The 15,137-nt window shown below is 36.1% G+C and overlaps 1 protein-coding gene across 4 annotated transcripts in view; it reads left to right on the forward strand.

Moving 5' to 3' along the window:
• Window positions 1–15,137, forward strand: part of DACH1 (dachshund family transcription factor 1) — a 166,244-nt gene that overhangs the window by 70,448 nt on the left and 80,659 nt on the right. For all 4 annotated transcript variants that reach the window (XM_053455410.1, XM_053455411.1, XM_053455412.1 and 1 more), the window contains exon 2: window positions 2,357–2,472. In XM_053455410.1, the coding sequence (XP_053311385.1) occupies window positions 2,357–2,472 (116 nt within the window). The remainder of the gene's footprint in view (window positions 1–2,356; window positions 2,473–15,137) is intronic.

Genomic DNA, 15,137 nt, shown 5'->3' on the forward strand with positions numbered 1-15,137 from the left:
AAAAGGTCTGCACACCCAAAAAAAAAAATGTACGTGAACCAATACATCAATCAAGTGGTAAAAAACATATAAATACCCATCTGGATAGAGAATACACAATACGTATCCAAAGGGTCATAAAAATAAAACAAAAAAGAACGATATATAGTGTAATACGTACCTTTTTGCAGCACTATTTCACTGTAAGGTGTTGGTTAATATTGGTTATAATATACTGCGCTTCACTTATTGTGATTTTGTATTGTGATATTTTTAAAAGGTTTGAAAAGAGTAACAAAAAAATCTGGTATTATTAACCTGATGTTATGTTTTAGTGATACTTGTGTTTACAACTTAAGTCTTACAAGTCGCCTATGGTTATATCACTAGCTGAAAGCTATTAAAGATCTATGGTTCTTTTGCGATGTTCCATTTCTGACAGATTAAAAGATTGCTTGCATGAACCTGTTTTGTTCCTGTAACAGTCTAAGCATTTAGCTACTGCCTAGTGATATTTGTTTTTAGTGGAGCTTGTAGTACGCTTTCTCATAGCCAAAGACACATAGAACAAAGTATTCTCCTCTCTCGTGAGATATATAAGTGTGTGTGAAGAATTGTAATCCAAGAGTTCAAACACCACAAACACTGAACAGTTTATAAATCAGCATGTTAACCACCATTTTTTTAAAACATGCTTGCCATTTGGTATATCAGTTCACAATTGTAGATTTACAATTGAATCTGATATCTGTATATAATGTATGTGAACTGAGAAATTGGCTGATCCTGAAACTCTTGAAATACTAACACTTTACAGAATGGGTTGTATTTCTACTTTACAGAGAGGATTATAAATAAATGTAACATCCTCGCATCAGAAGTGGTAGAGGCTTATACAGCAAGGGTATTTAAACATGCATGTGATAGGCATATGGTTATCCTGAATCTTAACCAAGACTAAGGGCTGATTAAGGTCTAAGTAAGGAAAAATGGGCAGACTAGATGGACCAAATGGCTCTCATCTGCCATCACTGTCTATGTTTCCATGTTACCATATGTTTCCAATGTACTATAGTCCAATAGATTTTATTGTAGTAATTTACTATTGGCGGCAATGGTTCTAATAGTCCTTATGGAAAGCATAACTTTCTCAAGAGGTAAATATATTTTGAATGAAGTCACCTTTATTGAAGACTTAGTAGTAATATCAGCAAATCAGCTCTATAGTGTCTGCTAATGTTTGTGAGATCCCGAAACTCGGATAAATACCATGACACACTGGTGAAAACTCTGAAGGATCACCAGTATGGATATGCGTGTGCACATTTTTTACGTGAATTCCAATACATCTATCATATGAACGCTTGCTGGCATTTTGTTTTCCATTTCAAGAGAATATGATGTATATATTTGTAGCATTTTTTTTCTTGTATTTCTATAAAACTGCAAAAGGATGAAATGAGCACTGCTAGAATGCTACCCATGATATTCTGTATAAAAATATACATAAACATATATGTTCTTCTTATAAACTGTGTTATGTATATGCTTGCGGAAATGAGAATCATCAGAAATAGTTCATGTATCAGATATTTTCTTTGAACTATAATATATTGCAGTTGTTCCGCTACTGCCCTGAAATACAATCTTGGTTTAAAACTACGGCTTTGGCTATACATGAGCAGGACGGCATAAAAGAAGAAGGGGTTAAGTGATAACTTGACTAATCTTTAAATGACAAAGAATAAAGAAATACTAAGACCTTTTCACACGTTAGATATGTATTGTCATCTATCATCTAGATATCAGGCTAGCAGTGCAAAGTAATAAAACATATCATCGAAAAATGTGCTATAGGTTTGAATCACTCTTTCATTCCACCTCCCAGCTAACTGTAGTATTAAATCAAACAAGCAGAACATTTCCTTAGGCAGCCATTGCCTTTTAATTTCCTGAAGAACCTTAAAATATCATTCATTACAAGTACTACACATATTTGGTTTTTAAAAGTCTCATAAATCAATAGCAGGCTGACTGTAATAATTATTACAAGTTAGTGCATAATTTTCACGCTGAAGGCTGCATGCAGAACTTTAGCATATGCAAACGAGGCAATTCAAACTGTGTATAGATATTAATATGAAGAAGCAGGTAACGAGGTACAGGCTATGAATTATGCATCAAGAGCGGCTGATCTTCAATGAGGAAAATGAATTCAGCAAGTAATCTAATTAGTGATGGAAGTCTATTACATCTAACTGCAAAAGCAACCGTCCTTGAAACAAATTTATTTACAGTCCATGTTACTACTTGAAACAACTTCCAAACGATGTTTAAGTCAGCGGCTTCTGTTTAATGTATGTTTCTCTTCTTTCAGCTCCAGACCGGGCAGGCCCCCTAAAAGAACGCAGAGCGTGACTTCTCCAGATAATCCACATATCATGCCACACACTGTGCCGGGCCTAATGTCTCCTGGGATGATACCACCAACAGGTACAACTATAAGCCAAAGAATTATTGGCAGGACTGGATGTTATATATAATCCTAATAATCCCCAGAAAAAGCTGATATTACTTTAGCATACATAATAAATGTCCCTCTTTAAACTTACCGAGACTCTTTAAATATTAACCTTTTAATAGGCCATAATGAAAATTTGCCAAATGACTCTAGTCCTGGTCCTCATGGAAAACCTGACTTGTCATTATTTAAAGATGCCCTTAATTGAGTCACCTAGAATCAAGTAGGGATATCAACCATGACACAATGGTAATAAAAGCACTAATTGGGAGGCTCAGGTGCCATGAGATGCATATAGAGCATCAATGAGTCAACGCCAAACTGTATGGCCCTGAGATTCTGGCTCTTCAGCCCTGGTAGGCTCATTGGACACCAAATGCCATAGGCATCCTTCTTCTTTTCCCTGATGTCTCTTGCTACTGTGAGATCCGAGGTTTTGCTGGGTATGAGTGTATCACAGTATCATGCAGCCGTAAAAGACACAATAATATGTATATCAACAAGAGAAAATGATAATATGTAATAGATTTCAATAAAGCCCTGCCTCGTTGGCCATTACATTAACTCTTAGGTGTAATGGTAGAGACGAGACTAAATGAATAAAAGTTAAAAACGCCTTTGAAACACATTTCATGCAGTTAATGTAGTCTGTAACCAAAGTGAAACCAGTATATATTTTTCAATGAACTGATTACTACTTAATTCTTCAATATGCGTTCTATTTAGTAGCAGGGCCGGCCCTACAATGGAGCCGAATGGGGCAATTGCCCCAGGCGGCACTTTTGAAGGGGCGGCACTTTGCCGCCCCAAGCGCTCTTTTTTTTTTTTTCAAAGCGGAGGAGAGAGAGGGGCGCCGAGTGGTTTTCGCTTACCCGCTCGGCGCCCCCCTCTCTCTCTCTCCTCTGCAGCGAGTCTCCCTGTTCAGTGCTGGCTTGTAATGCAGAGCGCCGGAAGTGACGTCAATTTCCGGCGCTCAGCATTACAAGCCGGCACCGTTCCAGACGTTGCAGAGCAGGGAGACTCGCCGCAGGACTGTTTAAAGGTAAGTACCTTTAAACGGGGGGGGGGCGATGCCGGGGGGGCGAAGTTTAAAATGCTGCCCCCCCCGGCATCGGGGGGGGGGGCGGCGGCATTTTAAACTTTGCCCCAGGCGGCATTAAGTCTTGGGCCGGCCCTGTTTAGTAGACTGTTCTTCCTTTATATTATGGGCATTCTTTGGGCATTTTAAAGAATTCCTGGTTTAAATAATATTAAAGTTTTCTATAATGTTGGGGAAAGCATATTTCCTTTGCTCTCCACTTCCTGTTTTATTTTTCAGCAGCGTGTTTCTCATTTAAAGTTCAGGAAATTATTTTGAAAACAAGTACAATGTGAACCTGTTTCCTCATCTTTCTGACAATTACAACTGAAATATCTAATCTGAACTTTTCTTAACATTTCAAAAGTATGCAATATATACTGCACATTCAAATAATACTTTGAGTTCATATTTTTTTTTATAATATGACCAGACATTTTTATACACAATATGCAGTTTGAAAATAAAATAAAAATTACTGTACCACCACGTACTTTCCAAATGATTTTTTCTATATGCATAGGGCAGCTTAATCCTATTAAGTGCACCCCTTTTTTAATATATATATTAAATATTTTATATATTATATATATATTTATAATTTTACAATCAAAATACTAATTTTAATTGATACAGTAGAAATCTGTATAGGAGATATATATACGTATTTTAGAAACTTTTGGCCTAAATATAAACGGCAACATATGTCCTGAAAGGTGGTATAGAACTACAAGTTTCTCCCAGGTGCCAAAGGACTTTGCTCCAAATTGTAATTCAAGAAAATCTGGAGAACTACATGAAATCTATCTCTGGTGAAGATATGTCAGCAATGAGAAAATATCTCATTTCAAAACCAAATGTAAATCATATATACATTTTTTTTTTCTATTGTGTAAATAGATATATTTTAGACATACTTCGATTTGAGTCAGAGATTAGATTTTTTTTCTCATCAGGCAGGTTATCAGTCCCACTGTGCGATCCATGTGACCTTTAAGACTAATTCAGCAATTCAAAATCTTATGGGCCATTGATTTTTTATTTTTTATCGTTAAGGTGATTTCTTTGAAAAATATTCCAAATGGCTAATTTGATGAGAAAATGATGTAATCAATAATGTGCTAGGTATATGAGATATGGCAGATTTGTACATTTGAGTTCAATAACATTTCAGTAATGTAGTTCAATAATGGATATTTGTAACAGATTTGTAAATGAGCTGACGCTGAGACACTGCTAAAGTCTAAACCTTTAATGGCGAATCATGTTTCAACCCGCCAATTCTTGTAATCAAATGACTCGTTGTGCCTCTTAAAGACCCCAGAACCCCTGGTGTTAATGGACACCTAAAGTAACTACGTGTATAGTGGCCCCATAACTAATTACAATATGCTACTAGTGAAAACTTGACATCCTTAGAGAAACCACCTCTAATTTTATTACTAGTATCAGATAAAAATAAGTTTTCAAAGGTATTGTGCTTCCCCCCCCAAAATGTTCTAGTTTTTGCATCCTAGAATAGTTCTAGTCGGCGACATATTAGTCATTTTATGTGTTCTTGCTATGTTATCTTAACACAATCTACAAGACAAATGTCCGTACGCCTTACTGCTGTGATAAACAAACGAATGGCTGTGTCTCAATCACCCAGTCGGTAACTCTGACTAATGAAAGTCTATGATAGAAAAGATTTCATTGTACAAACAAAACTTCATTAGCATAATAATAAAGAACCAGCTCATTGCGGCATTTGAGCTGTGAAAGTCACCCAAAATATCACATGACTGACAAGGGTAGCCTCCAGGTCCAGGAAGTTTTTTTGGAATAAAATGAAATAAAACTCAACTTTTTGTCAACTTTTTTTTATGTTGGTAATTTTACAAATAATTCAGAGATAAATACATGAAGGCTCAGTATATCTCATTATAATCCCTATTCTTGTAGTTCAAAAATAATGTGTCTGAAAGTGTACAAAAATAATCACCTTTCCATCCAAACGCACATTTATGTTTGCAGTATAACGTCTGAAATGTCGTGTACGTGTTAAGCAGGAATGGTGATACTTGGCATACGTTTCCCTACATTTAATAAATTCTACAAAGGGCTCAAGATGGTTTCCTTTTGGACGAACTTGCATTATTTGTCAGGGGATTGTATTTCATGCCTATTGTTTTATTTCTTTCCACTGATGAGAAATACATTTGCCATTGTTTACTACTAGATGCAGAAAATAACTTCATTGTGGTCAAATTGCTTTGTGTGTAACAGAATTACACCACAACTAACGACAAGTCCATCTCTCGTTGCATGATTTAGATAAGTACGGTCATTTGTAATGGGGATATGTTCTAAAAATATGACATATGTAAGCCACATTTCAAAAGCATGCTGTGGCTTCCTTCCTGGATACTAATCAAAAGGAAAACTGTTGTGCTACTGAAACATCAAACATTAATAAATAATATTCCAAATGGGTCTCGGTTATGTTTTATAAACCACCGAAGAAGAAGAAAAAAAAAAAAGATTAAAAAATTTATTATTTTCTGCAACATCAATTACATTTGTTATCATTGTATATTTTTACTGTTTTTATTACAGTTCGGTAAGAGAACATTATTTAGCTCTAAAATTCTATTAACACTTAAAGCAGGAAAAAAGTACAACTTAGTGTTCTTAAATTTATTTAGGATTGTAATAGTATTTTTAACATTAATGTGTAGATACACATGACATAAAGATGAATTATCTTGTCTGAAAAAAAGAGTAATGTGTGTCAGAATTTGATTTTTTTTAAATATATTTAAGAGGGTTTAACTGACAAAGAAAAAAATACAAATCAATGTGTAAAGGGACCAGGAAAAATGAATTTCAAGACTGTCCTGGCAAATTTGGGACTTTTGTCTTCTATTAATTATATCCTACAGCACAAAATGCAGATGTAAATATTATTGCATAATCTACCAAGTCTAGTACTTTTCTGTACTCAATTTGTAAGTTAGCAGTGTGTTCTAGGAGGTTTATGTATTATGATTTTAGTTTATAGGAGAGTATATCCAGGGCTGGCTACCCAGAGCTCTCTCTCTTCGGGGGGCAGCTGCTTCTTGTGGGGGGAAGATAGCCAGCAGTATAGGAGGAGCTGGTAAGCTGCATAGGTAAGCCTAGCCATACATAAGGGGCAAGTCTAGACCCACTCTTGAGTAGGAGAGAAAGTGAGTGAGAGTGGGCATGACTAAACATCGCCCTCCCTCCACCACCCCACCAGGACAAGGAGAAAAGTGACCCTGACACTCCGGGTCTATCCCTGAGAGTTCCGAGCTTTGGCTATAAGGTGCTTGCCATGTTCCATAATGTTCCTGTAAAGCATACGATAGAAAACAAACAACAATGTAAACCAAATCAGGATGCTATCTTTTGTTTTACATTAATAGTTTGGCACAATAGTTTGTTGCACTGAAAGCAATATAGATTTTATAGAATATCTTTTAATTACATTTAAGCCCATATATTGTTTCACTGTTATGGTCCTTTGTGATATTTGGAATCCTAAAATAAACAATAACAAGCATTTTATGGGGGGAAGAGCATGTATTCAGATTTCACTAGCAGTGTAAAATAGCAATTATTCCAGCTGCACATCGGTTGAGGACAATTACTCATGTCACCGTTAGATATTTGTGCAGACTTGTCCTTTGATTAGAAACATTTTTGTATTCCAGCTCCAATGGGTGACATTTAATGTTCCAGAAAAAAATACATTTGGACAGCTCATGTTGCCGTGAATGCTGATGCCTATCAATCCTAAAACAGCAATCGCTCAGAGCTCGGCTTTACTTATTTACATCGCTGTTAATGCACCTATTATAAACAGCCCTTTAGCTTTCATGAAAGCACATGAAGAGATATTGCATATATATATATATATATATATATATATATATATATATATACTAGGAAGACCAGTGTTAGCAGTAATTTGCTCTCATCCTAACCATTTCAGTACTAGAAGAGAAATAAAGGGCATTGGAAAATGAAAAAAAAAGAATATTGCAGAATCATCATCAGTACACATTATATTGTAAGCTTACCAGCTTGTCTTAGTCTGTCATACCCTTTCAATGCATGTATTATTGACTTTTATATAAAATATATTAGGACGTGCATAGAACACAAGTAATAACACAATAGCTAGGCTATGCTTAGTAATGCTTTATAAACATTTAGGTCTGGTTTGCAATACCTCCAAGTGGGAATTGACATTATAAAACCACATTATAAATCACCCATATCCCGTGTTATCTCGGGTAGGAATCACATCACCCATCTAGTCTGCCCAATCCACTTCTGCACCTTGTTTGGTCTTTGGTCATATTTGTGATGCCTAGCCTTATGTCTTTCCCACACATGCATCATGTTTGAGAGGATGGTAGATAAGTGGAGCATTCTTCCAGCAGAAGTGGTGCAGAGAAAGCAATTAACTATCACGGGACAGACATAAGGCAATCCAGAATATAAGACAAAGTCCAATAACCAAAAAAAGGGGTTAAAGGTTTTTTACTTGTTTTTGTGTTCCTGTGCTTTAATTTTATTGCCACTCTATCCTCTACCACTCCTTCTGGATGGCTAATTCACTTCACAGTAGAGAAATAGCTTATTAATTTACATGCGAACCTTTTCAGCAGCACAAAGAAAAAATAATATCCAGACGGAACGAGTTGTACGCTTTAAGATCGCCACCAATCTATAGCCCTGTGACCCTCCTTAACATTAAGCAGGTGACTCGATTAACTATAAATCAGGCATAAAATGCCCCACATGAGGCAGTGCACTGAATCAAGGAAATTTTAAAATGGCAAAACTCATTCAGTGCTTTTGGCAGTGTAAGCTGCCAACATGTATACATCAAAACTTCACTCACTGTAACATTGATTTTATTTTATTTTGTTTGTTTGAATTCCCCTGCAGCGGTCTATGTGAGTCTTGTAAATTCTGTCTGCGTCATTTGACTTTAGTTTTTTTTTTTTTTTTTTCAATACGCTTTCATCTTTTTTTGGGAGGACATGCTTAAAAAAAATATAAACCTTTTCTTTTAACAATGTGTTTGAATAATGGGTTTTCTTTCTAAATGATGCTGATTTATATGAATATAAGAAGCAAAGCATTATTAGAGTGGTACATCTATGAGACATGAAATCTATAAAGCTCTGCAAACGCACATTTGAAATGCTAAATAAAAATGTAAACGAGACAGAATTCTCACATTCGAGAGAAATATATGAAAATCCTACAATCCACACTAAATGCCGCATATCAAATGTTAATTTTGTCAAACCTTGTTTAAATGGGAAACGAACACCGTTTTATTCTATTATTAGTACTGTAATAAAACAACGTTTCAAGAATATTGTGCTGATCTTGTTTTCGAATAATATAATGCTTTCAAACAGCTGCATGTTCACCATTTATATATGTTCTAGCTCTGTTATCTTAGCCCAAACTTCTAGACAACAGGCAAACAATAGAATAGCTCAGTACTAATCACCCAGATGGATACACAGAGTAATACAAGTCAATGGAGGAATGGACTTTGCCATAAAGCATCAGCTCAGTGTGGTGTTTCAGCAGGTAAAGTCACCCAAAAATATCACATGACTGACAACAATGGCAGCCTCCAGACCTGCAAATAAAGGAAATTTATTGGAACAAAAAGAATAAAACCAGGATTTTGTCAATTACTGTATACTGTATTATTCCCAAGAAGAAAATAAAAATAGGTTCAAGAAACCAAAAATATAAAATAAAAAAATAAAAATATGTTCAAGAAAAAAAATATAAAATAAACAATATCATCTTGAAATGGATTGAAGATCATCAACAAAGTTGAGCCAATATTGCTATATCACCTAGGCCTATGACTATATAAGAAATATAAAGGTGGGTAAGCTGTTTAATTATTACAGATGAGTAAAAATATTACTGGTTTGGGCATCTGTCATTTGGCATATATGTTCCTGTAAGTTAGTTTGATTTTAAACTGGATAAGTGGATGCCCAGGTGTAAAAAAAAGGCTTACAGTCTAATAGCGTCATGATACTTTACAAATCCAGTATGAATAACAAAGCTGCAGTGCCGCTTATTAAAAAACGGAATGTAGTCACTGAATGCTAATCTGCTGAAATGCAATCCAAATTGGGAAATTGGTTTATGAGCTAAATCCCTCATCTATCTTTTCTAAAAACTTTATGTTGCCATAAAATGTTTCCAAAAACCTCAGCAAAGAAGCCTAATGCCTGCTTTGTGGTTATTTAAATTGAACATAATGCTTTACAGCAGGTTTAATATTTTTATAACTCAAAAGTTGTTAACAGCCAGCTGGTTTGTGTCTGCTTTTTATGGTTATTCTTGTCATATGCAGCCTCCACAATTTTTAATTATATTTTATAGTGTATGTTTTTTTCTTCCTTTTGGATTCCCACAGCCACTTTTTTTGCTTCATAAGATTTCTTTCCATGGGGGGAAAAAACAAGTATGGGTTAGGGACTGAACCATTAGAATTTGTGTGCTATGTAATTACTTCAGCAGTGACTGGGGGAATTTCGAAACGTGTTAAAATTCTAGATAAAATAGATAAAATAAGATAAATATCTCTACATACAGTATACTGTATATAAAAAAATACTAAATAAAATAAATTAGCTGTTTTGAGGTTAATGGGTCTAATTTAACGACCTTTTTAAGCCTTATTTGAATTTAATGGAGATGTAAAATGTATGGCTAGTCATTCGATCACCATCTAAACAGGTTTAACACTTGTTAAAATAAGACCACCAGGGCTAAAGAAGGGTACAATTAAAATATTCTCACCTATACAATACAAATGGAAGAAGGGTACATTTAAGTAAGTCTTAACTTGATACTTTTTCCACCTAGCCTAAAATGTAAAAACACACAGCACACGTGCAATGGAGTCTGAATGCAGTTTAACTCTTTCATTGACAGATGCAATATAATGTGCCGGCATACAATACAAAATAGTATAAGTGCAGGGCTAGCTTGGACTTAATTAATATGACAAATTAAATAGGTAAAAAATGAAACCACCATTTTACCGTGCCAGCATTTCAAGAGTTATTCTTAACCCCGTAATGACAAAATGCATTGTTTTCAATGGGTTTAGGGACCGCCCATTGTCCTTAAGGGGTTAAACCCCTTTTTTTTTTTACTGTTTTAGTTTTTGCATCCCCCCCTACCCTATGATTGATTTCTAGGATGTTTGCCAGCAACTTGCTACAATGTATTCCTGTACAGTACAAGATAGTTTCACCAATAAAGACTGACAGAATTCTGGCATGAAGCCCTGACAAGTGAATTTTCATAAGACCTCCTGTACTTTTCATGGATACATTCTAGCAAGTTGCTGGCAAACTTCACAGAATTCAATTACTGAAGGAAAATGTTAAAAAAAACATTGTAACAAAACACAAAGGAGTTTTAAGATTAACCCTTGCAACGCTGGCACACAGAAAAAAAGGGTTTCAGAAATAACCCCTTCAGTCCTGGCACCGCTAAACTATTGTTTTCGCTTTCCCCTAATGCTTCCTTTCCTACTTTTACAGACAGCCGTATATGTATTCAAAACCGTCGATACGTATGATGATGTGGGGTTTTTAAATGAAAAAGTTGTATTTCAGTTTTTGTTTGTATCAAGGGGATCTAGACACATTTACACTAGTTTTGCTTAGTCGAACCTAATAGTTCTCAGTTGGCTGCCCAGAGATTTACTTTGATCTACTTAGACAAGTGTTGATTTAAAATTAAAGATGGTAACATTCTGATTTGTCCTTGTTATACGAGTACACAAAGTTGGGCGTGTAAGCACTTGTCACTTGAGTACATGACCTGAGAGTTGGATCACTTATTATTATTTTTATTACTATTTTAACTTGTCTTGATTTCAAACAAGCCCAATATGACTTTCAAAACATATTTGAAGCCCGGTAGATACCAAAGAATATTTCTCAAATCCACAACATTATTTAACTCTCTGGTTTAACGTGCACTTTAAGCAAAAAAGTGTATTTTATAGAAACACAAACACATTTAAATGAAATGTTACCATGTTTCAAGGTGACAGAGGACAATCTGATAATAATCTATCTCAGAAATATAATAAGCCATGAGTAAAATATGAAGACTTGTGCTTTTGGAGCAGTAAAATATACCTGATTATTATTTGAAAACATTTGTCATAATTGAGCTTGAAGTTGACATATTGTGACATATAATTACAGTCACAGTACACCCTTCCCCTGAAAAAAAACAAATAAAAAAGTTAAGCTATATGATATACTTGTTTTAGTACAATTTTTTAGTGAAATAGGCAAATGATTATTCTCGTTCCTTATTTGTTTTATAGTTTCTTACTTGGCCATTTACCAGTCATGTATAAAGATATCTTAAATATGTCATTATTGTAGTAAGAAAATATTTTTTTCAATACTCCTCCAAGTTCTGTATTTACAGCTCTGCTCTCTTCTCCCAAAAGAATTGTTAAAGCGTCTCCTAAACCATTATTCATGTATAAGAAGAAAAACAGTAATCACCTTAACCACTCGGCAAATGTTTTTTTTTGTCGATTGAGAAGATAAAAACACATCTAGTAGCTGTATGTGCTAAAATCAACCCGTAGATGCTCCTAATGCTTACATTTAACAATGTTCCATTCTCCAAGTAACATTGTTAAAAGGTAGCTTTTCACAACTATGTTTGGGAGTTATTTTGCTGTAATATTAAAGCTTACCAAGCATTTAAAGTCTTTTCTGTATGTGAAATATTTATATTGTCCGTTCGGTATCTAGAAATGTGTGCTCAGTTCTTATTTGAAGCAGAATAGCAGGAGAAACCTACATAAAGTTCCTTTGTTTCTGTTGTTCCCAGTGTGATTTACAGGCAGATTGAGCTGACATCAGAAGTGCTGTACATATTGTAAATACTTTGCTTTCAATGTGTTGAAGAATATTTAATGCCATTAGTCCAGCCTTTACGTCATAAGGATAACTCTTGTGAAACAGAAATTAATAATAGTTTCTATATATGTGACTTTTTGCAACAAATATTACATGAATATTCCTTACAGTCATAGTTTTTTTTTATAATTTTATATTTTGTTATATATATATATATATATATATATATATATATATTTTATATAAATATAGAAAAGTATAGTTTGTACGGTCATCTTAGTCATCAGACCCAGACTGAAATGCAGACCATATACGTTAAAGCAAAGTGGAAAGGGACTCTGATTGACTTAGCCTTAGAAATATAAACTGAAAGGTTTTGCAAGGGTTGCATATAAAGGAAGTCAAGGGAATATTTTCAGAGCCTCGTCAGGAGTAGGCCAAGCAAGAAACAAAACATACCATTCTCCTTCACTACTTGCCACCTCTAGAATAGTTTTGGCAGGTGCCAAATCAGTTTTATGGGAAATACAATCATAGGCATGACTATGAAATTGTTCTGCGGATAAACAACTTCTAATTTAACCATTACTAATTGCAAAGGCCATGTTCTGAAGAATGTATTGTCACGTCCTTACAGCTCTTGCTGGATGCCGACTTCCATTATCAGCTGAGGATAATGTGAGCTGTATTCCAGAATCAGATCCATGGAGCTACGTATTGGTCAAACATGAGCCAGATTATCATATGAATGGATGAATGGTAGTTTTTGTTAGAATATTATAATGCAGGCTTATGTGTAGCAACTCAACAGCAGGCTCTTAATGTCAAGCACATCTTTTTATTATTTCAATGCAAATTGCGCTCGTTCTCTCTTTTCAGTACATGTTTATATTTAGAAGGCCTGATTGCATCATATGCCCAGGTTCACAAATTGTTTTGCATCTCAGTTCCCAGAAATTTCAATATGTCCATTATCTTGTAATACAATGAGTAGAACAGTGCAACTGGATAAGATCAAATTGTTTCCATTCCCAGCAATGTAATTTTAAGATCTGGCATTATTTCCGCACGAAGATAGCTTTACATAAGTAACAAATAATATTTTACAAATTGCAAACTGATGATTAGCTTGAAATTGGAAAATGGGTAACCTACGATGACTTTGCAGAGGGTCAAAACATTTGGAAAGCAAAGGCTGATTTTGCGTGTGAATTATGTGTTATTAAATTATGCCTTTACTCCTTGCAACATAATGAAACCATATACTCTCTAGAGAGAAAACATACTTACTCTATAAGTGCATTGCAGTCATACTGTATGTAAGTATAACTAGTCTATTTTTGCTAATTTCCTGTGATAAGGTTTGAGGTACACCAATTAATTAATTACGTAGACTATTTTTTTGTTGTTGCCATTTTAATGGTATTAAACCATCATACACCTATGTATACAACCAGCTCACAAGCAATCTGTATTCGCACAGAAAGGATATACCGTATTGGCTCGGATATAGGCCGCCCCCGTATATAGGCCGCACCCTAAAAGTTTGGTGCTTTTTTAAAGAAAAAGTTTTTTTCTTCAAAAAAGCACCAAGAAAACATGCTGCCACTCTGTCTCCCCCCCCGAGATATGCTGCCACTCCCCCCCCGAGATATGCTGCCACTGTCCTCCCCCCCGAGATATGCTGCCACTGTCCCCCCCGAGATATGCTGCCACTGTCCCCTATCCCCCCCCCCGAGATATGCTGCCACTCTGCCCCCCCGACTTACCAGAGCAGACTCCCGGGTGTCTTGCGGGGCCGGCGGGGGACATCTACGCAATACGCGTATACAACTTCCGGTGCCAGCACTCAGCCGGCCCGTGGGAATTCCCGGCAAGGGAGATTGTTAAAGCACATCGTGCAGACGTGCCAGCAGCGGAGGCTGTTTACCCGCATCGCCGCGGCTGGTGACCGTCCGCACGATGCGCTTAGACAACCTCCCGTGCCGGCACCCCCCCGTGGAAAGTGCTGGCAGGGGAGGCTGTCTGAGCGTATCGGAGAGCAGGATACAGGTCCCCTGCACCACTGTGGGGGATCTGTATCCTAACCCCGCTGCCTGCCCGGCACCCGGGACTGCATGTCCCGGGCGTCGGGCGCTAGACCCCGAATATAGGCCGCACCCCCACTTTAAAGACACTTTAAACTTCAAATGTAACACTTTAATGTTACATTTGAAGTAGTCAAACCTCCATTTTCCTTGAATTAGTAACTTTTTAAAAGCTGATTATTACATGTTCTAGAAGTACGGCCATTTGCACTCTAGAATCCTTTAATGTGAATATCCCAGTAAGACAGGGCAAAAGGGGTAGCTGCACTGGGTAAGAGCTTAGCTCAGGTATATACAGCTCCTGTTTTGTATATTGCATCCAGCACCTCAAAACCAGACACAATGGGTCCAAAGTGGCACAGTAGTGTACACTTTACTCGGTAAAAAGCTCAATTGAAGGTAAAGTGCTATTATTCTTGGTACTCTATGTGGGCCATTGGGTGGGCTCACAATGGAATGCTTGCCTAAGGCCCCATTATAACTACATAGGACAATGTTTGGCCGACCGG

The sequence above is a fragment of the Spea bombifrons genome, chromosome 2 (assembly GCF_027358695.1).
Source record: "Spea bombifrons isolate aSpeBom1 chromosome 2, aSpeBom1.2.pri, whole genome shotgun sequence".
Classification (NCBI taxonomy): Eukaryota; Metazoa; Chordata; class Amphibia; order Anura; family Pelobatidae; genus Spea; species Spea bombifrons.